General features: G+C 56.4%; 1 protein-coding gene across 1 annotated transcript; it reads left to right on the top strand.

Annotated features, from left to right (window-relative positions):
- The first annotated feature begins 1,067 nt into the window (after nucleotides 1-1,067).
- On the top strand, nucleotides 1,068-15,800 carry LOC143841702 (uncharacterized). Its single transcript, XM_077346381.1, has 4 exons — nucleotides 1,068-1,340; nucleotides 2,495-2,540; nucleotides 5,210-15,504; nucleotides 15,666-15,800. The coding sequence occupies exons 1-4, from the start codon at nucleotides 1,125-1,127 to the stop codon at nucleotides 15,798-15,800; spliced, it is 10,692 nt and encodes a 3,563-aa protein (XP_077202496.1). The 5' UTR covers nucleotides 1,068-1,124.
- The last annotated feature ends 5,985 nt before the right edge of the window (nucleotides 15,801-21,785 follow it).

Here is a 21,785-nt window from a genome sequence, read left to right as displayed (position 1 = left end):
TCCAATATGCAGGAGAAAGTCTATTTTTGATTACGGAGGCAACATGCAAAGGAAGCTCAAAAACAAGGGACAAGAGGAGTAATTTTCAAAAATTGTACCTTCTGAAGTTTCCAGGTTCTCTTCAAAGGCTGCCCTATGCAGAGTGTGATGCAGTAGTCTAGCCTTGAGGATACAGAAGGCCATAGAAACATGGATCACTATTGGTTGAGTGTAGAAGGGGAGATAATTTTTCTCGGCAGTCCCCGGAGCTGCCATTTACCTATGAAAGATCCTACAAGCAGCAACTTTAGGCAATTGATTGAGGCCAGAGGAAAAATGTTCACCTTTTCCCTCCCAGGTATATAGCCCTGATCCCACGCAATGCCACTGAGATCCAGCCTGATCATAGAATCAAAGAGTTGGAAGGGGCCATACAGGCCATCTAGTCCAACCCCCTGCTCAACGCAGGATCAGCCCAAAGCATCCTAAAGCATCCAAGAAAAGTGTGCATCCAACCTTTGCTTGAAGACTGCCAGTGATGTTATAGTCAAGAGCGGCAGCCTCTAATCTGGAGCACCAGGTTCGATTCTCCACTCCTCCACCACAAGCAGCCAGCTGGGGTGACCTTGGGCCAGTCACAGTTCTCTCAGAGCTCTCTCAGCCCCACCTAGCTCACAGGGTTTCCGTTGTGGGGAAAGGAAGAGTGGGCACTTGTAAGCCGCTTTGAGACTCCTTCAGAAAAAAAGAGTATACAAAAATACATCTCTTCTTCTTCTCCCCATAGAAGTGAAAACATCTACAGAGATGAATTCATAAATCTCCATGGATCCTGCCCATGAGTGGCCCCTGGGAATCCCGAACTTTTCCTGATTGGCCTTGCGTCCTGCAGGTTGGTGCGCTCGCCCCAAACGCCTGAATGAGCCCAAAGAAGGAAGCTTCGGGGCTGCTTGATAGAACAGTGACCACAGAAAGCCGGGCTGTGCGAGGTCTCCGGCTGAGAGCACAGAAGCTCTATAGAAACCTGATTCCGTCCCTTTGTGATGTGGCCTGGAACGTCCGTGGAATCCTGCTTGCATTTGAAATCTTGCCGGAGCCGGGAGCGCAAACACCTTGGTGGCGGAGTGCACACGGACATCTGCACAAGCATGGCGGCACCCATCCCGGATTTCCTCTCCCTCCTCGGGGACCCTCGGCTCCTCCTGGGCAGCGCCTTCTTCTTGCTCCTGCTCAATTACCTCCTGTGGGAGCTTCTGCACAGCCACCCGCTGGGGGAGAGGATCTCTCACTCGCCCTGGGGGCGCCACCTGCAGCCCCCCATCCTCCCTAAAATCTTAGCCAAGCTAAGGCCTGTCATCGAATGGGTAAATATGCTGTAATTCCGCAGGGCCGGTCCACAAAGGCTATGCAACGGTGTCGTATGAAGTGCCATTTCTCTGGTTTTGAGTGCCAAGATCAATTCGTTTGAGCCTCAGATCTTATCGAGACTCGTTTCTTGCTGCGGCATTTGGGATGTCTCGAATTCCAAACGCCGAGGCAAATCCATTTTCTCTCCAGAACCTGGCGGGGCTTGCTTACTGCTTCTGTCCTATCCTGGACGGGCCAGGCTGGCCCAGGCTCATCTGATTTCGGAAGCTAAGCAGAGTCAGCCCTGCTTAATATTTGGATGGGGGGTCGTCAAGGAAGGGGAAGTTTGCTACGCTCTTAGGCGGGTGATAGAAAACTACCTCGGCTCATCTGCCCTGACCTGGATGGTACTTGCTAGACCAGGGGTAGTCAAACTGCAGCCCTCCAGATGTCCATGGACTACAATTCCCATGAGCCCCTGCCAGCATTCGCTGGCAGGGGCTCATGGGAATTGTAGTCCATGGACATCTGGAGGGCCGCAGTTTGACTACCCCTGTGCTAGACCAATCTCATCAGATCTCAACAGCTGAGCAAGGTGGGCCCTGGTTAGCCCTGGGAGGGGAGACCACCAAGAAATCCCGGGTAACTATGCAGTGGCCAACAACCTGCGCCTGTTTCTTGGCTTGGAAACCCAGCTTGGTCGCCATAAATCAACTGTGACATGACGGCACACAATCTTTGGATCCTGAGCTAGATGGCCTGATCTTCTCAGACCTTGGAAGCGAAGCAGGGTCAGCCCTGGTTAGTCTTTGGGGGTGTCTAGTCTTGTCCCCGGAGGGTTGCCACGCAGAGGCAGGCGATGGAAATCCACCTCCAACCATCCCTCGCCTTGAAAATCCCGTGGGTTGAAAACGGACAGTACTTTGTAGCTAAAGGCTTAAGGGCTGAGCAGCAGAACATGCTAAATGTTAAATGACAAGTATTCATTGCCACTTATGTGCGCATTTCAGATTTTAAAAACATCAGTGTTAATCATACATTACTGCACAGATCCAATAGTTAAAGCCCATTCTAAGATTGACAGGTGCCATGAGGTCATTTTGCTGGATGCTCGTGGGAGAGATTCCCTTGCTCTGCTGGATCCTCAGAGATCTCCCTTTCTTCCTGGCAGGTGCGTTCAAGAGCCAGAGACCTGGAGGCTGCCCAGAACACGCGAGGTACTCATCTCTTTCTGACCCTTTGGAGCTCTGATTCCTGTAACAAAGTGAACGAGGGGCGGGGGGGGGGAGTGAGGATTTGGGATCTGTGATTTTAATGTGGTTTTAACCGAGACAGTTGTAAAACTATTATTGTAGGCCACCTTGAACCAGGAAGAAAAGTTAGGTAAAAGCGTCTTAACAACTAAAACGGAGGGAGACATTTCTCCAAGACTTGGCCTGTCAGTTCAGTAGGAACACAGAAACTTAGAGCTGGGAGGACCCAAGGGTCATTTGGTCCAACCTCTCCCCTCCCACTCCCCTGGGGACCCCTGCACCATGCCCAGAGGAAGGCAAAAAAAGTTCCCAAACCAGGATCCCTGAGCCAATCTTGCCTGGAGGAAAATTCCTTCCTGAGCCCAAAATGGTGATTGGTGTAACCCTGGGCATATAAGGAAAGGCCACAAGAACCAAGCTCCAGCTCAGCCCTTCCTGCTCTGCTTAGGGGATTGCTGGGGGCACCAGAGAGGGAGGGGCCTCATCCAGCCCCATAGCTGCCCTGTCCACCTACCCATGGCAATGGGGTCTCCCCCAGCAAGTGCCCCCTCCCCAGAGGGCAGCCTGAAAAAATCTTGCCCTTTCCCTCCCTCCCAGGTGTGCCCTGTCAGGGAGGGTGGGGTAAGACTTCCAGGCTGAGAAAGTTCTGGAGATTTTGGGATGGAGCCTCAGCAGGACAAGGACTTCCGTTGGGCACGATGCCATAGGGGGCTTTCAAACATGCTAACTAATGCACTTTAAATCCACTCTGGTGGCTGTTTGCAAGTGAATTTGGCCATGTACACATTGGATAATGCACTTCCAATGTGCTTTTTCAGATGGATCATCCTGTGAGAAACAGGAAAATTTATTTCTAAAATGCACTGAAAGTGCATTATCCACAATGTGTGTGGCAAAATCCAGTTGCAAAATGCACTAGAAGTGCATTACTCTGCAGGGAAAATCATAGAATCCTAGAGTGGGAAGGGGCCATTCAGGCCATCTAGTCTACCCCCTGCTCAGTGCAGGATCAGCCTCAAGCATCCAGGAGAAAGATTTGTCCAGCCGCTGCTTGAAGACGGCCAGTGAGGGGGAGCTCCCCACCTCCTTAGGCAGCCCATTCCACTGCTGAACTAGACTCCTAGAATCCTAGAGTGGGAAGGGGCCATGCAGGCCATCCAGTCCCACCCCCTGCTCAGTGCAGGATCAGCCTCAAGCATCCAGGAGAAAGATTTGTCCAGCCGCTGCTTGAAGACGGCCAGTGAGGGGGAGCTCCCCACCTCCTTAGGCAGCCCATTCCACTGCTGAACTAGACTCCTAGAATCCTAGAGTGGGAAGGGGCCATGCAGGCCATCCAGTCCCACCCCCTGCTCAGTGCAGGATCAGCCTCAAGCATCCAGGAGAAGGATCTGTCCAGCCGCTGCTTGAAGACGGCCAGTGTGGGGGAGCTCCCCACCTCCTTAGGCTGCCCATTCCACTGCTGAACGGGACTCCTAGAATCCTAGAGTTAGAAGGGGCCATACAGGCCATCTAGTCCCACCCCCTGCTCAGTGCAGGATCAGCCTCAAGCATCCAGGAGAAGGATCTATCCAGCCGCTGCTTGAAGACGGCCAGTGGGGGGAGCTCCCCACCTCCTTAGGCAGCCCATTCCACTGCTGAACTAGACTCCTAGAATCCTAGAGTGGGAAGGGGCCATGGAGGCCATTTAGTCCCACCCCTTGCTCAGTGCAGGATCAGCCTCCAGCATCCAGGAGAAGGATCTGTCCAGCCGCTGCTTGAAGACGGCCAGTGAGGGGGAGCTCCCCACCTCCTTAGGCAGCCCATTCCACTGCTGAACGGGACTCCTAGAATCCTAGAGTGGGAAGGGTCCCTGCAGGCCATCTAGTCCAACCCCCTGCTCAGTGCAGGATCAGCCTCAGGCATCCAGGAGAAGGATCTGTCCAGCCGCTGCTTGAAGACGGCCAGTGAGGGGGAGCTCCCCACCTCCTTAGGCAGCCCATTCCACTGCTGAACGGGACTCCTAGAATCCTAGAGTTAGAAGGGGCCATACAGGCCATCTAGTCCAACCCCCTGCTCAGTGCAGGATCAGCCTCCAGCATCCAGGAGAAGGATCTATCCAGCCGCTGCTTGAAGACGGCCAGTGAGGGGGAGCTCCCCACCTCCTTAGGCAGCCCCTTCCACTGCTGAACTAGACTCCTAGAATCCCAGAGTGGGAAGGGGCCATGCAGGCCATCTAGTCCCACCCCCTGCTCAGTGCAGGATCAGCCTCAAGCATCCAGGAGAAGGATCTGTCCAGCCGCTGCTTGAAGACGGCCAGTGAGGGGGAGCTCCCCACCTCCTTAGGCAGCCCATTCCACGGCTGAACTAGACTCCTAGAATCCTAGAGTGGGAAGGGGCCATACAGGCCATCTAGTCCCACCTCCTGCTCAGGGCAGGATACGAAATTGATCTTCCAGTTATTTCAGGTTTTCCCCCCGTTTCAACCCGCATTGTGTGTTGCATGTCCTGGAACTGCTGGCAGCTGCTCCCAAGAGAGCATTCTGGCCTGCAGCTGATGGGTGGGCAAACCAAACCAGCGAATGAATCCCCTTGCTGGTCTTGTTAATGGCCCAGCTGGGGCGGAAGCCCCCTTAACTGTCTCCCATCCCTTGCAGGAATCTTGATGCGACTGCTACCCTCGACCGAAGAAGAGACCGTCTCCCGTGTCCACTGGGCCTCCATCCGTCAACTGCTCTGCGATGACCCCGCGTGCACCGTATGTGAGCGCGCAGCTCGTGAGACCGGTCCGTACGCAGACGCCACCGCAAGGCCAAGCAGCCACGGACCAGGAGACCCGAAGTCCAGAAGGAAGGGCCCGCAAAGATTCACCCGGAGTGCCAGTGAACCTGCTCCCACCTCTCTCCCCATGGACTTCAGCCCAGTGAGACCAGCCTCTTCTCTCGGGCCCCCGGGGGCCAAAGAAGTCCAAAGCCCCTCTTTTGAAGAGCCTGCTGCCCCTGACTGGGAGGAACGCAGTCACCCTTCCTCGCACCACAGTGGAATGGAAGTACTCGCTTCGTCATCGAGCACCTACGTAGCTTCTCGCTTTACCCAGACAAAATCCTCTTCCGACTTGTCGGAGCTCTCTGTCGGCAGCCTGACACTAAGCCGATCCACCAGTCAACTGGCCCTCGACAGATCTGCCAGTCAACTGGCCCTGGGAAGATCGGTCAGTCAACTTCAGATAACTCTTACACAACAGGCAGACTTCCAGGTGTCCTTGCAGACCGAAGGGGAGGCCTCTTCCGAGCACACGGCGGGGCAGCGGAGGAGCCCTCTCCCTCAGAAGCGGCCCTGCTCCCAGACTTCATTGCCAAGGTCCGAAGCACAATCACCCACCGGAGCCGTCGAGGAGCGGGAGGCTAAACCGACAACAGCGGATGTCCCCTTTCTCCCGGACGCCGTGGTTGCAACCTTGGAGTCTCACGTGTTGGTGAAGAGAGTCCAGCACTACCTGGGATTGCCTGTGGCCCTCCTCAGGTCCCTCAGGAGTTTCATGCTTCCCGCTCCACCTCTGACTTTCCGGAGGCGCCGGCGGGAATTTGGGGTGGTGACGAGGCCTCAAGCCCTCCCCTTTGTGAGTTCGGGCACCCGGAAGAAGCTGGAACTGCACCTGAGCAGAATGGTCCGCCTTAAGCGCTGGGATCTTCCCCGGAGGATCCACGGGGCCCTCGGGCAAATGAGGTCACCGCTCTGGTCCAATGAGGCCCCCCGCGGTCAAAGGAAGCCCCCCTCGGCAGTCAGGAAACAGGGGCCCCCCGGGGTCACAGGTCAGGGGAAAGGCACAAGGAGAGCACAGAGGATCCCCGCCCGGCTTCCCCCCGCAGCGGGAGTCCTGGACTCCAAGACCACCCCGGCCTCCCAAGCAGAGCTGCAGTCCCACCTTGTGAAAAAATCCTTGGAGATTAGGCTGGAGACCTTCCCCACCATCGTGGGCCATTCGCAGAAGATGACTTGGAGGGCAAGGGTTCCGCGGCTGCCCAAGTCGATTCTTCTGGGCCAAAGCTGCCCTCAGTTGCGGAACAGGCTGTGCCTCGTCCTCCGGAACAAGGCGGACACCGTGGATATGAACATCAAGTGCAAGTACCTCCACTTCCTCTGGGGGCTGCCCACCCTGCACATGCAGTCCCTGAGCAAGTTGGCTCCCCGCGCCCCTGCGTTGTCGACGGCCCCTGCCTGGCTGCACGCCTCCATTGAGTTTGTCAGCATGGAGCCCCCCTTTGTAGGGGTCTGGAGCCTGGAGTATCATGTCCTCCGGAAGCGGCTGCAGCATCAGTGGGGTCTGCCCAGCCTGGTCCTCCGGTCCGTCAAGCAGTTCCTCGTGCCCCTGCCTCCTTTGCCCGCCCGGGACGCTTCTGTGCGCTGCTGCAGCCGGCTCAAAGTGAAGGTCTTGATCGGGGACACTCTGTTCCTTCTCAGCCACCTGGAGATGAAGGAAAAGCTGGAGACTCACGTGAAGACCAAGATCATAGAGAGGCGGTGGGGCCTCCCCAGGAGGGCCCTGGACTCTCTGCGGGTGTTCATCCCGGTCACTCCCCCGCCGGTCCAGCGGCCCAAACAGCCCAAGAAGACCTTGGCCCAGCCGAAGGGACAGAAAGTGGCAAAGAGAAAGCCACCAGCCAGGAGACCCGGAGACCTGAAGAAGCTGATGGATTCTGCCGGGAAGGCCTTGGAGAGGCACCTGGCCAAGAAAGCCCTGGAGGTCCGGTTGGGGGCAATTGCTCCCAGGGCCCAACGGTCTCAGGCTGCTGCCCGCCGGGCGCAGAAGACGCATAAGCTCCCCAAACCCATTCCCCCGGGGTTAAAACCACTGGTGCCACGGCCCCAAGAGCTCCTTTTCGTGGATCCCCCTGTGCTGGGGCATCTCCAACTCAACCTCGTCCACAAAGGCCTGATGTACAGGTGGGGGTTGATTACGGCCTACAAGAAGTCCCTTGCCCGGCTGTTCAAGGACACAGGCCCTCCAGCGGTCCTTGCCCAGGCCTTGCCCAAGCCCACCGAGCCAAAGTTCACGGCGATGCCGACGCCGTTTGTCAGCCGGCCAACCCGAGAGGTGCTGGAGTGGCACGTGAGGAGGAAGAGCCTGCAGCACACCTGGGGGATCCCAGTCCTCATTCAGAGGTCCCTCCGCTACCTTCTACCTGCCGTCCCTTCCTTTTACCCCCGGAAAGGAAGGCGTGCAGCGGTGGCTGTTTCGCTGACGGAGCCCAGCTTCCTAAGCAATGCCGCCCGACGAGAGCTGGAGAGAAACGTGCAAAAGAGGATTTTCAACCAGCGATGGCACCTGCCCAGGAGGGTTCTTGACTCTCTGAGGCTCCTGCAGCCCACCTGGGCGGCTGATGCCCTCCGTCAAAACCCACCGGGTCTTCCGTTCGCACAGAGCAAGGGAAGCTGCCTCCGGAAAGCTGGGCGCCCGAACCGTTCGGCACCCCCCGTGACGAGTGCCTTGTGCAACGCATGCTACATGAAGGAACTGTGGGGGGCTGCCCCACAGAGATCCCAGGGCTTCCCCATGTTAAGGCCCAAACGCATGGGAAAGATGGAGCTCCACTGGACCAAGAAATGCATGGAGGTCCAACTGGGAGTCTTCCCAATGGTTCTCAAGCGGTCCTGGAAACGCTCCTCGTTGACATCCCAGCAACGGCTCCCTAAGCTGATCCCCGCTGGGCGAAGGCCACGGCAACCCCGGAAAGGCTCCCTGTCCCTCGTGTCCCAGGAGGATGCCGGCCGGATGGAGGTGGCCGTACAGACCTGCCACCTGATGTCCCTCTGGGGTCTGGGCACGCGGTACGTGGAAGGACTCCGTGCAATGATTCCCGGCACTCCCGCCCGATCCCCCAGGAGGCCCAGGAGGCCCGGCCTCGAGTTCTCCGCAGGGAAGGTCTTGTTTCTTGCTGGCCAAGCCCTAGAAGCCTTGGAGTTCCATGTCCGGAGGAAGCGGCTGCAACACGAGTGGGGCTTGCCGGTTCTCGTCCGTCGTTCCGTCCAGGCCTTCGTGCAAGGGTCCCCCCAGGCCCCAGCCGCCCGCAAGACTACGACGCACATCGAAACCCTGCAGCAGGACTTGGCCTTTCTCCCTCGTGGTGCCTGCGGCCGCCTGGAACACCACCTGCAGCGGCTGAAGCTTCAGCGGCAGTGGGGGCTGCCCCTCAGGGTCCTGAAATCCCTGTACTCCCTGGTGCCGGGGGCAGAACCTCCCCACTCGATGCAGCTGTCAAGGGTCCCCTTTTCTACCAAGCCCAGCAGCAGGCTTCGGGGAAGACGAGGGCCGAGGGGCGCCGCGGAGCATGAGCCACGCAATAGGGGAGCTCCGGGCACAGCGGGACCAGGCCTCTGCCTGACGTGTCGGGGCTCCGCGCTGCAGGGAAGGGACGTGAAGAAGCTGCAGCAGCACCTGGCTAAAAAATTCATGGAAATACATCTGGAGGCTTTCCCCACTGTCCCGAGACTTTCCTGGAGGCGTTCCTGGCTGTCCTTGAAGCAGCCTCTCCCCAAGGTGATCCCCCCCGGCCACAGGGTCTTGGAGCCCCGGCGCTCCTCCTTCCCCTTCCTCAGGGCGGAGGAGCTCGATCGGGTGGAGGTGGCCTTGCGGTGCAGCCGCCTGGCATCCCTGTGGGGGCTGGAGACGCGCTACGTGGAGGCCGTGGTAGCCATGGTGCCCCGGATGCCTTCCGGTCCTGGCAAGAGCCGAAGGGCTGCCTTTGGGCTTCCAGCGGGAAAGCTGCCATCGTTCCCGGGGCTGGACCCTGCGGCCTTAGAAATGCACATCCAGAGGAAGAGGCTTCAGCACGAATGGGGGCTTCCTGCCCTCGCCCTGAGGTCCCTCAAGGGCTTCATGCAAGGCGCGCCTGCAATGCCTCACCTTTCGAAGACTGTGATTGACACCTACGTGCTGCCTCAGGTGTTACCTTTCCTTCCTCAGCCTGCCCACAGGCTCCTGGACTTCCACATCCAGAGGATGAAGCTGCAGAGGGCGTGGGGCTTGCCCGGCAGGATACTGGCCTCCTTGAGGGCGTTCATCCCCTCTGCTTCCTTCGGAAACTCTTCATTCACTCTGCATTACAAGGAAGAGAGATCTGAGCTGGCGCGATCCAGGCCAGGAGAAACGCGGCGACCCTTGTGGGAGGGTAAGAGGACCCCATCCCTCTGCTTGAAGCAGAAGGGCCTGGATGCTCACCTCAGAAGAAAGTACCTGGAAACACACCTGGAGGCCTTCCCTCCCTTGGTGAGACGGTCTCAGGCAGCAGCCCGCAGCTGGAAAAAGACGCCCCTTCCCAAACTGGTCCGAGCTGGCCAGAAACACCCCACGAGCAGAGCTGTCTCCTTGTCCTTCCTTCAGCCAGCAACTGTGGATCTATTAGAAGTCAATGTGAAGCACAAACATCTGGCCTTCCTCTGGGGCCTGCCAGGCCAATACATGGAACCCCTGTCTATGTTCGCCACGAGAGGACATCCCCCGGTTCGACTCAGCGGCAAAAAAGTCAGGTTTCAGGAAGCAAAGACACCCTTCTGCCCGAAAGAGGCCAGAGAGAGGCTCGAACATCACATCCAGAGGAAGCGACTGCACCATCATTGGGGCTTGCCCGCCACCATCCAGCGGTCGCTTCACGCCTGGGCCCCCACACCGTCCACGTACACTCGCCCACGGGGGAAAACATACAAGGATGTAAACGTTCTGGTGGCAGACATCCTGTTCGTTTCTGCTCTGGCCCAGAAGAAGCTGGAAATCAGCCTGAAGAAGATGATCATCCACGGACGGTGGGGTCTCCCTAAGAGATTACAGGGCTACTTACGGGCTTTTGCCCCCACCCCTCTTGCGGAGAGACAACCGCAAAAGGACAGGGCAGCCGATGGGGGCATCATGGCCTCTATGCCTGGCATGAAACAAGCCCAGCTGAGCCCTAGACCAAGGCAAGCGACAGCTGTAGGCCTCGTGTCCCGACAGGCCCCGTCACAGGCATGGGGATCGCCAATCTTAGGGCTTTTCAGAAGTTCGAAGATAAGGGCTCTGGAAAATCACCTCCAGAAAAAGTCCTTGGAGATTAAATTCCAGTTGCCAGCGGTAGGTGTTGGCACCGTCACACGCGCCCCCCTCCCAAAATGTGCCCCCCTTTCCCCCGTAGTGAAACCCAGAGGGGCTGTGCTTTTTGTGGAGCCGGAAGCTCTGCTGAAGATAAAACAGAACATCAAGCACAAATACCTAACGTATCTTTGGGGTCTCCCCAGTCTGCACATGGAATCCCTGAAGAAGATGTTTGGAACCGTTCCAGAATGGCCACAGAAGGGTCTTCTCGGAAAAGAGGCAAGGTGGAAGGGACGCGGGGCTGCCCACACCGGAAAGGGGACAGGAAGTTCTGCGGGCTTTGGATCAAGACCCTTCCTCTCGCCTACAGTCAAGCTGACTTTTCTGGGTGAGAAGGCCTCCGATCTTCTGGAAAGGCACGTCCGGCACAAGAAGCTGCAACACGAATGGGGCTTACCTTCCACGATCCAAAAGTCTCTTCGTGCGTTTGCGCCATTCCCATCCGAAACGCGAAGGAGAACACCCTCTTTGGAGCAAGCAGCCAGGAGGCCATGCGGCCTCAAAGTCAACGTCAGCCCCCAGACCCTGCTGTTCTTGGATCCTGCCAAAACGAGGCACTTGGAGGAACATCTGAGGAGCCGGATTGTGGCCCACCGATGGGGAATCCCCAAGAGGGTTCAGCAGTCCCTGAAGTTGCTTCTTCCGCCGGCGACCCTTTCCCAAAGAAGCAAGGACCGAGCACAAACTTTGCTTTGCCAATGTGATCAAATCCCTCCGGCAGCTGCCAGACACCCCCTGAGCGAGGCGGGAGGCTTATGGGGCAGGGTCACAAGCAGAGACGTTTCACCCAGGAGAGGTCTGTCGCAGAAGGGCCAGGCTCAACAGCCGTACTGGAGGGCAGTAGAACAACCTGCAGTGTTATCTCCAAAGGAAACGCACCGAGATAAAACAACCAGGCACAGGAGACAGAACCTAGAGAGGAAACCTCTCCACACAGCGCAGTCCCTCCCAAGTCAGGCCTGGGATCTCCTGGAATTCCACATCCGGCGCAGAAGGATTCAGCACGAATGGGGATTGCCCTCCATGGTGCAGAAATCCCTGCAGGCCTTTGCCCCGCTTCCCCCTGACAAGCGGGCGGTTATGAAGCCCAGAGCAGGAGCATACTTGGCGGCCAAGGGCCTGAGGGCGCAAAGAACAGCCGCTGACCCTACACGGCCGTCTGCTGCTCAAGTCAGTGTGCCTTTCCAGGCCACGATGTTCTTGGATCCAGATGTCAGGAGACACCTCGAGGCCCACGTGAGGAGTCGGACTGTGTCGCACAGGTGGGGCCTTCCCAAGCTTGTCCAGGACTCTCTGGGGGCATTTCTACCTCCTGAACCTCCTTCCCAAACCCGTCATCCTCACTCATACCAGCAGCATGAAGCCCAGTCTGACTCGGAGGGAAAGAAGTCGCCAGAGTTACTCAGGGTTGAACACAGACGGCCTGAAAAGCGGGCGAGCGCATGGCAGGGGAGGCCCGTGGCCACCACGAGACCGGGCAAGAAAGCGGCTGTTATTTCTCCTGAGCTGAAACCCTCCTTCCTCCCAGATGAGCTCCTGGGTCTCCTCGCGTTTCATATCCAGCACAAGAAGGTCCAGCATTTTTGGGGCATGCCAATCATTGCACTGCGGTCCCTACACACCTTTGCCCCGTTTCCCTTTGAGAAAGAGAAGGACATGCGGCGCACAGGGAAGAGCGCAAGAGAGATGCGCCCGTGGTCAAGAGGAGAAGTACGAGCCATTACACCGAGTCTCTTGTTCCTGAGTCCGGACACAAAGCTGCACCTGGAGAACCACCTGAGCAACATGATCGCAAAGCACCGATGGGGTCTCCCCGCACTGGTACAGCAATCTCTGAAGGCTTTCCTGCCTCCTGCACCTTCTTCCCCATCTAAGGGGGCTCAAGGGCAGCCTCTGACGACTCAGCCCCACATATCCTTCAGGGGGGCTGCAGCTGGTGGAGGCCAGCTTGATGACGCCAAGCATGAGGCCATGCCTGGAAGGAGGAGAACCAGAAACCGTGAGAGTAGCCATCAGAAGAAACAAGCAACGGCTTTCTCCTCTCCTGCACAGAAGCTGCCATTCCTCACCAGGGAGGCTCAGGAACTTCTGGAGTTTCACATGCAGCGTAAGAAAGTCCAGCATTTGTGGGGCCTACCAATGATTGTACTGAAGTCCTTGCATGTCTTTGCCCCCTTTGAGAAAGAGAAGGACACTTGGCACACGGGAAAGGGCGCAAGAGAGATGCGCCCGTGGTCAAGAGGAGAAGTACGAGCCATTACACCGAGTCTCTTGTTCCTGAGTCCGGACACAAAGCTGCACCTGGAGAACCACCTGAGCAACATGATCACAAAGCACCGATGGGGTCTCCCCGCACTGGTTCAGCAATCTCTGAAGGCTTTCCTGCCTCCTGCACCTTCTTCCCCATCTAAGGGGGCTCAAGGGCAGCCTCTGACGACTCAGCCCCACATATCCTTCAGGGGGGCTGCATCTGGTGGAGGCCAGCTTGATGACTCCAAGCGGGAGGTCACACCTAGAAGGAGGAGAACCAGAAACCGAGAGAGCAGCCATCAAAAGAAACAAGCAACGGCTTTCTCCTCTCCTGCAGGGAAGCTGCCATTCCTCACCAGGGAGGCTCAGGAACTTCTGGAGTTTCACATGCAGCGGAAGAAAGTCCAGCATTTGTGGGGCCTACCAATGATTGTACTGAAGTCCTTGCATGTCTTTGCCCCCTTTGAGAAAGAGAAGGACACTTGGCACACGGGAAAGGGCGCAAGAGAGATGCGCCCGTGGTCAAGAGGAGAAGTACGAGCCATTATCCCGAGTCTCTTGTTCCTGAGTCCGGACACAAAGCTGCACCTGGAGAACCACCTGAGCAACATGATCACAAAGCACCGATGGGGTCTCCCCGCAATGGTTCAGCAATCTCTGAAGGCTTTCCTGCCTCCTGCACCTTCTTCCCCATCGAAGGGGGCACAACCACAGCCTCTGACGACTCAGCCCCACATATCCTTCAGGGGGGCTGCATCTGGTGGAGGCCAGCTTGATGACGCCAAGCATGAGGCCATGCCTGGAAGGAGGAGAACCAGAAACCGTGAGAGTAGCCATCAGAAGAAACAAGCAACGGCTTTCTCCTCTCCTGCACAGAAGCTGCCATTCCTCACCAGGGAGGCTCAGGAATTTCTGGAGTTTCACATGCAGCGTAAGAAAGTCCAGCATTTGTGGGGCCTACCAATGATTGTACTGAAGTCTTTGCATGTCTTTGCCCCCTTTGAGAAAGAGAAGGACACTCGGCACACGGGAAAGGGCGCAAGAGAGATGCGCCCATGGTCAAGAGGAGAAGTACGAGCCATTATCCCGAGTCTCTTGTTCCTGAGTCCGGACACAAAGCTGCACCTAGAGAACCACCTGAGCAACATGATCACAAAGCACCGATGGGGTCTCCCCGCACTGGTTCAGCAATCTCTGAAGGCTTTCCTGCCTCCTGCACCTTCTTCGCCATCTAAGGGGGCTCAAGCACAGCCTCTGGCAACTCAGCCCCACATATCCTTCAGGGGGGCTGCAGCTGGTGGAGGCCTGCTTGATGACTCCAGGCGGGAGGTCACACCCAGAAGGAGGAGAACAGGGAGTCGAGAGAGCAGCCATCAGAAGAAACAAGCAACGGCTTTCTCCTCTCCTGCAGGGAAGCTGCCATTCCTCACCAGAGAAGCTCAGGAACTTCTGGAGTTTCACATGCAGCGGAAGAAAGTCCAGCATTTGTGGGGTCTGCCGTCAACTGTGCTGAGGTCCCTGCGCACCTTTGCGCCATTTCCCCATGAGCCAGCGAAGCATGCCCCAGATGCTGCAGTGGCCACAACTAAGGGACGTCCATGGGATACCGAAGTGCGGATCCCCCCGCAGAGCCTCGTATTTCTGAATGCAGATGCCAGAGAGCGCCTGGAAGCCCACGTGAGGAGTCGGACTGCGGAACACAGATGGGGCCTTCCGAAACTTGTTCAAGAGTCTCTGAGAGCTCTTCTGCCTCCATCCATTTCACACCCTGGAGAAACAATCAGGCAGCCCCTGCTGCACCGACGTTTGGAATCTCCCCAAGGGCCGATGATCCAGCCCCAAGGGGGGACAGAAAGATCCGTGCGGAAACTGCCCAGCAGAAGAGAGACATCCAAGAAGCCAGAGAAGGAGAAACTGTTAGCTTCGGCCCCTGAAGCGCCTCTGGCTTTGTCTCCCATGGCAAAACTGACTTTTCTCCCCAATGGCAACCAGGATGCTCTCGAATTCCACATCCAGCGCAAGAAGATACAGCATGAATGGGGGCTACCACTCACGGTGCAGAAATCTGTGCATGCATTTGCTCCCGTCCCCCCAGAGCTTCACGAAGGTGCACCCACTCCAGGAGGAGGGAGCACGGCTGTAGGAAGAGCAAAGGTTGCTGCGGGGAGGCTGGACACTGGGGCCAAGAAACCATGGATCGCTGGGACAGTGAATATCGCGGTGCCAAGCCTGCATTTCTTGGATCCAGACGCAAAGGAAAATCTAGAAGCCCACCTAAGAAATCTGACCATCGAGCACAAATGGGGTCTTCCCAAATTGGTTCACAAGTCGATGAGGGCATTTATTCCCCTCCCGTCTCATCTCGACCTCAGAGATACGGAGGATGAGGAAAGCCCTTCAGCGTATTCTTATGATAAGACCTTTGCGGTGCGCGAGGCACCGTTTTCTACTGAAGCGGCGAAGGACCAGCATGCTTACTACTCCCCGCATGAAACGGAGGAAGGAGGAGGGACAGATTCCTGCCTGGATAGCGAAGAGCCCCTCTTCTATCCTGGCTCAAAACCAGAGCATGGCGTGGCAATACCGGGGGAAGATGGCAGCTGGAAGCCTTGGAGAGAATCTCCCCAAAGTAGCACATGGCAGAAAAGACCTCCTCTGACAAAGGCCATGCAAAGGCAGAAGTCAATGGCTTTTGACCCAGGACAGGACCCTAGGATCTCTCCCCTCTCTTTCTCTAGCCCTGGGCCCAAGAAATACAGATCCAATGCAAGATCTTGGTCAACAAACCTGCCCAGGGCAAGATACTCAAGTGGAAGACTCCCCAGTGGAAGAGCTCCCATCGCCCGCTCTTCAAGGACTTCACTTCGGAATAGGAAGGGGATGCTCCAGGAAATGGAGCGTGACTTCCAGAGACCGGCAGTGGGCAGCTATCCTCGAGAGGGCCTGAAGAAACCGCAGACATCCCATGTCCCGTATCCTGGCTGGGAGACAAGACGTTCTCAGGAGGGACAGGAGTATCCTTGCACGTGTTATTTGAGAGCTCACAGGGACGACTCGGGGTCTTCACTGCCGTCAGATGTGGAGCAGAGATGGGGGGAGGCCAAAGGGACAGAACCAGAGGCGTTGGGGTACCCTGACCTCCAGGACACCGGCTTGTCCTCAGAGGAGAGCCCCGCAGCTGGGGCCCGCGAGGAGCAGGAGACCCCCTCTGACCGTACCATGCCTGAAAACACAGATGCTGCCCCACAGTTCAGTCCCCCCACCTCTACGGAGAGCGAGTCCTCCCTTGGGCAGCCACCTGCCTTCGTTCCGCCCCATGCCCTCGGGAAGGATACTTCGGCCAGGCCTCCGAGAGAGGCAGGCTCAGTGTGCCAGGAACCAATAAGCAGCCGCTTGCCACGGACAGCGAGCAAGCTAGGTGAGTATTGGGACAAGAAGAAGACACAGGCCCAACGCCCAAGGCACCAGGCAGACATCAGGGAACTCAGAAGACAGTTTTCCAGTGACCTACACGAGGCCTGCCAGGGCCAGAAACCTCTTCTGTTCCCCCCGCAAAGTAAGTACCCCACCTCTGAGGCAGCATCAGGCTCCCAAGACTCCGAGGGGTTCAAACAGCACCCCTCTTCTGTGCCACAAAACCAGGGCTCCGTGGAAAGGAAGGGTGGGTTTCAAGGCCGCCCGGAACACAGTTTACAGACCCCGACAGATGGCGGCGGGACAGACCGAAAGGCAGGGGGGAGCGCCGTCTCCCCCTCCAAGGAGCCCCGTCCTTTGTCCACAGGGGTGGTCTCCCAATTCAGGCCGGAACGTGAACCGGAGAGAGTGGGCGACTGGGGCACGGGGGGAAAGGAGGCTAGGTGGGGAAAGGGCCCCAGAAAGGAGGAGGCGGGCAGCACCAGAAGCACACGAGAGCTGCCCAGGAAGGAGGCCAGTCTGAAGGCCCAAGGGAGTCTGAAGCGTGCGGGTTCCCGAGCACCCCCACCGTCCCCAGCTTCTCCTAAGAGTCTCGTCCGCCATGAGGAAAAGCCTGCTTTGCTGAAGACGGAGAAGACCAGGGTCTTCGGTCCTGATAGGGACGGAAGAAGTATGGTGGTCAGAATGCGGACTGTCAAGGTCGTGGGTCCCCGAGGTCCTAGGGAACAGGAAGAAGGGGTGATGCACTGGAGGAAGGGGCCGTCCCCAAAAGGGCTTCCTCCTGGCAAGGAGGCTTTGGTGAGGCACAGCAGCCGCCGCCCGACCAGGATGCCCAGAGGCAGCGGGCACCTTGAACGAGAAGCACTCAAGATGGCCCAAGAAATCAGCAAGGGCATCCTGGTGGAAGGCCAGCATCCTCAGTTCGTACGAGGTGTCTCTGCCAAAGACGTGCATCGGAAACTGTCTCTCATTGGCACGATCGTGGAGAAGAAACTCTACATGCGTCAAGGGTTCCGCGTCTGGGTGCAGAGCCAGGAACGGGAAACCGGGAGCCAGAGAGGAACAAGGAGGAGCACCGGAGGGTCCCGACCTCCGAGTGTCCGAGCAGCCCACATGAAGTGGGTGGAGATGCAGTGCACTGACTCCCAGGGAGCCCCGGAGCCCCGAGGCGCAAGCAGAGCCCTTCCCGCGGGGCCTCAGCAGCAGCAGTGGCAGGCAAGCAAGAGGGGCTCGCCCTCTCTGCGGGGACAGTCACACAGAACGAGCCACAGAAAGACAAAGGAAGTGACCCGCGGTAGGTCTCGGAGCCGGGAAAGAAAGAAGTAGAGTGGAACTGCGGCTTGGAAGCAGAGAGAGAGCGAGAGAGTAAGATGGGTCAGGCCTCAAGGGTCGGAGATCGAGCTGCAGGCACCTGAGATCGAGGTGGAGCAGCAATCTAGCGCTGAGTGGCAAGGACCGGAGATGGCGGAGCAGGGAACGAGGGATGAAGAGCAGAGGAGGAGAGCCCCATTTTGGCAGATTTTTTTTTTAATTTTGTACTCCATGTTCATCAAATAAATCTTTACTTTATTAGCATGGTGCTCAGGGAAGCGCCGTGCTTGCAACGCAGAGCTAGCTTTCCTTTAAGGGGAGGGGGCAGCTAGCAGCAGGAAGTCACCCCCATGCTTGCAAAAGATGCAGGCCACCCACCTTCTTCTGGAATAAAGGTAAAGGTATCCCCTGTGCAAGCACCGGGTTATGTCTGACCCTTGGGGTGACGCCCTCTAGCGTTTTCATGGCAGACTCAATATGGGATGGTTTGCCAGTGCCTTCCCCAGTCATTACCGTTTACCCCCCAGCAAGCAAGCTGGGTACTCATTTTACCAACCTCGGAAGGATGGAAGGCTGAGTCAACCTTGAGCCAGCTGCTGGGATCGAACTCCCAGCCTCATGGGCAGAGCTTCAGACTGCATGTCTGCTGCCTTACTACTCTGCACCACAAGAGGCTCTCTTCTGGGAATACCAGTCCAATACTGGCCCATATATGGCGGGCATAGTGCTTTCCATGGTTCAGCAGCCTCCTGTGAACGAATGGGGGCCTGCAGCCCTCGGATGTCTGAGCTATCCCTAGATCCCTGGCTCTCAGGCACAAAACTCTCAAGGTTCTGGGTAGCATGGAGTGATGTGGACCAGGGGTAGTCAAACTGCGGCCCTCCAGATGTCCATGGACCACAATTCCCAGAAGCCCCTGCCAGCGAATGCTGGCAGGGGCTTCTGGGAATTGTAGTCCATGGACATCTGGAGGGCTGCAGTTTGACTACCCCTGATGTGGACAAATAACGAACAAACCTCGTGCCAAAGTAACACAACTGCTGCAGGTTTATGCTTGTGAGATTCTCCAATGGCTCCCAATAAGCAAGCTCCATTTGGAGGAAGAAAGCTCTTCATGGAAGAAATCATGATCAAATCGTCATAGGTGCCTTGCTAAGACTGGGGATTCAAAACTATGACCCCCTTACCTACCCGATGCTCACAGCCCCTCCCAGGGCCAAATGGTTTGGGCATCAGCAGTGTGGTATAATAGTTAAAGAGCGGTAGACTCTTATCTGGAGAATCAAGTTTGATTGTCAGCTTATCCACATACAGCCAGCTGGGTGACCTTAGACCAGTCACAGTCCTGTTAGAACAGTTCTCAAAAAGCAGTTCTGTCAGAGCTCTCTCAGCCTCACCTATCTCACAGGGTGCCTGTTGTGGGGAGAGGAAGGGAAGGGGAATGGAAGCTGCTTTGAGACTCCTTTGGTTAGTGAAAAGAGGGGCATAAAAACTAGCTCTTCTTCTTCTTCCTTGTTGACAGAACGGACAGTCGTGGTGCTCAAGGCCTTTGAGATAGTTTCCCAGGTGATGCCCAGTGGGGAGGAAGGAGGCAGGAAGGATGGGCGGTCACACCTTAGATCTAAGGCAGGAAGGCTGGCTAAAGGATCAAAGGGGTAGCAGCAGGGAATACAGGCACAATTCACTGGCCGGAGTAAGCAAGTGACAAAAACCAAGTTCCATGGCAAAACATCAGTCATGGTTTTGACCATGTGGCTGCAAAAAGAGCTTTCTTCCTTCTCAAGTTAGACTGGAAGGTGGCTAACCTGGCCGCCTGAAGCCCCACCACAGTCATACAAGACTGATTGCAGACAAACACAGCTGGCACACAAATGTCAGAATTTATTAGAATACAGTTCCAAGGGTCGGATAACAGTGAGACATAACTCACAGCGTCAAGTCCAAAGGAGACTCCAAATGTTTCTAGGACACAGACTGAGGCTAGGGCCAGATGCAAGGAAATCAGTCCAGAGTACAAGCTACAAGGTCAGTGGCGGACAGACAAGTTGCATCCACACAGCCACACCCTTGTTTGTTGTTTTTAAGCATCTTGCTTATAAGCTGCCTGCTGCCTCAGCCCTGCTCCTGCAAACACTCTTCCTCATCATTTATGTGGAGCCGGTGCTGTGCTGCCAGCCTCGTGCTGCACCTTCTGCCTTGCAGTTCCCTCCTTATCTTCCTCCTATGATGTTCCTGAGGCTCTGATGTCAGGGGAGGCCGGCAGAGCTGGGGGGTGCCTGGCTGTGGATCTGTCTCTGGCTCCTCAGATATTTTCTCTTCTAGCAGTGTCTCTGTCACTGGCTGTGGGTTTGGGCCAGGTGTGCTGGCTGCCTCTCCCTCAGAGGAGCCCTCGGTATAGCTTTGCTCTGCTGGGGCTGGCTGGTTTGCACAAACTAGACTACTGTAATGCACTGTGCGTAGGTCTCTCAAAGCCAACTCAGAGACTAGGGTTGCCTTGTGGCAACTATTGGGGAATGGGGGGACTCAGCAGGAACAGCTGGGAGGCTCTTCCAACACGCAGTGGCATCTCTGAGGAGAGGAATGGGAAGGTGACTGTAAGCCGCTTTGAGCCTCCTTCGGGTAGGGAAAAGCGGCATATAAGAACCAACTCTTCTTCTTCTTCTTCTTCTTCTTCTTCTTCTTCTTCTTCTTCTTCTTCTTCTTCTTCTTCTTCGTCACTGCCCATGTGACCCTGGAAGTGATATCATCACATCCAGGATGTTTGGGGTGATGCTCTGGCACCTGAGCCAAAGACAGCCAGTGTGGTATCGTGGTTAGGAGCGCCAACTTCTAATCTGGCGAGCCGGGTTGGATTCCCTGCTCCTCCCCCACACACCCCCAGCCAGGGGTCCTTGGGCTTGTCACAGCTCTGATAGTGCAGTCCTGACCAAGCCGTAAAAAAAAAATATGTCTACTGGAAGGGTGACGGTCTTACAGCATTCCACTCACACTCCTACCCTTCTGCCCCACGAGAAGCTGCAGGGGGGCTTTTTGCACGTTTAGCTCCTCACGTCCAACATCTCCCTTGCAAGAGGGGTCAAAGACGTTTTAGCCAGAGGAAAACAAAAATTATATTGGGAAAGCATTCTTCTTTTCTTAAAGGGAAGCTAACATTTGGAAACAGGTTCCAAGCTCTGTCCTTTTCAGCGCCCCCCCCCCCCCCCGCCTTCCCTCCCTGTGCTGGGAAGGCAACCCTGCTCCTTCCTTTCACTAATCCTTTATTAAGATTCTGGCCACACACCTCTCCCAGAACAGACGAGGTGGGAGTGTCTGAGGGCCGCAAGTGGGTAGCTTAGACTGGGAGGCAGAAAGGCGGGGAAAAGCTGGCCCAGGGTGTTAGAAGGGGGAAAAGATCCTTTCCAAGTTGCTCACTTGGTCCATGTTTTGAAAGACAAGGTGAAGCCACCCAGCTCGGGCAACCAGAAGGAGGAAGGAGGGCTTGCCACCCTCCAGGTGGGGTCTGGAGATCTCCAGGAAGGTCAACTGAACTGCAGACTGCAGAAATCCACCTCCCTGTAGAAAAAGGCCACTTTGGAGGGTGGATCCTGAGGTCACTTGCAAACCCGGCCTTGCCTGTGCTGCACCCCATAACTTGGGGTTGTTACTCTGCCCCTGGTAAATATATGATTGGCCACTCTTTGTAATCTGGAGATCACGTGAATCCAGGAGCTTTCTCCATCCTCCCCAAAGTGGCCAACATCCTTCTCACCTTTGTTTTATGTTCACAACAACCTTGACCAGGGGTAGTCAAACTGCGGCCCTCCAGATGTCCATGGACTACAATTCCCAGGAGCCCCTGCCAGCATTCGCTGGCAGGGGCTCCTGGGAATTGTAGTCCATGGACATCTGGTGGGCTGCAGTTTGACTACCCCTGACCTTGACCACATGAAAACGGGGTGGGTATCTTCTTGAAGGAGCCGAAGTCTGCCTTTTAAAAACATCAACAGGTGAAGACCCTTCAGCCGTGATAGAGTAGAAGAAAAAAGTCTCTGGCTGGCGATGGCGAAGTGATTTAATGTTCAAACCAAATTCACAATATTCAAAACAATTTCAACATGGATTCCCAGGTATATGTCCGTTTTCAATTTCTTCAT

This window comes from Paroedura picta, chromosome 7 (assembly GCF_049243985.1).
Source record: "Paroedura picta isolate Pp20150507F chromosome 7, Ppicta_v3.0, whole genome shotgun sequence".
In the NCBI taxonomy this organism is placed as follows: domain Eukaryota; kingdom Metazoa; phylum Chordata; class Lepidosauria; order Squamata; family Gekkonidae; genus Paroedura; species Paroedura picta.
Note: the sequence above shows the minus strand (reverse complement) of the source record. Positions and strands in the feature narration are given on the sequence as shown.

Bases quoted from the DNA above. Each gene is read 5' to 3' on its own strand.
- LOC143841702 (XM_077346381.1), top strand. From the start codon at position 1,125: ATGGCGGCACCCATCCCGGATTTCCTCTCCCTCCTCGGGGACCCTCGG. The intron at 1,341-2,494 runs GTAAATATGCTG...TCTTCCTGGCAG, and splicing joins TAAGGCCTGTCATCGAATGG to GTGCGTTCAAGAGCCAGAGA. The intron at 2,541-5,209 runs GTACTCATCTCT...CATCCCTTGCAG, and splicing joins GGCTGCCCAGAACACGCGAG to GAATCTTGATGCGACTGCTA.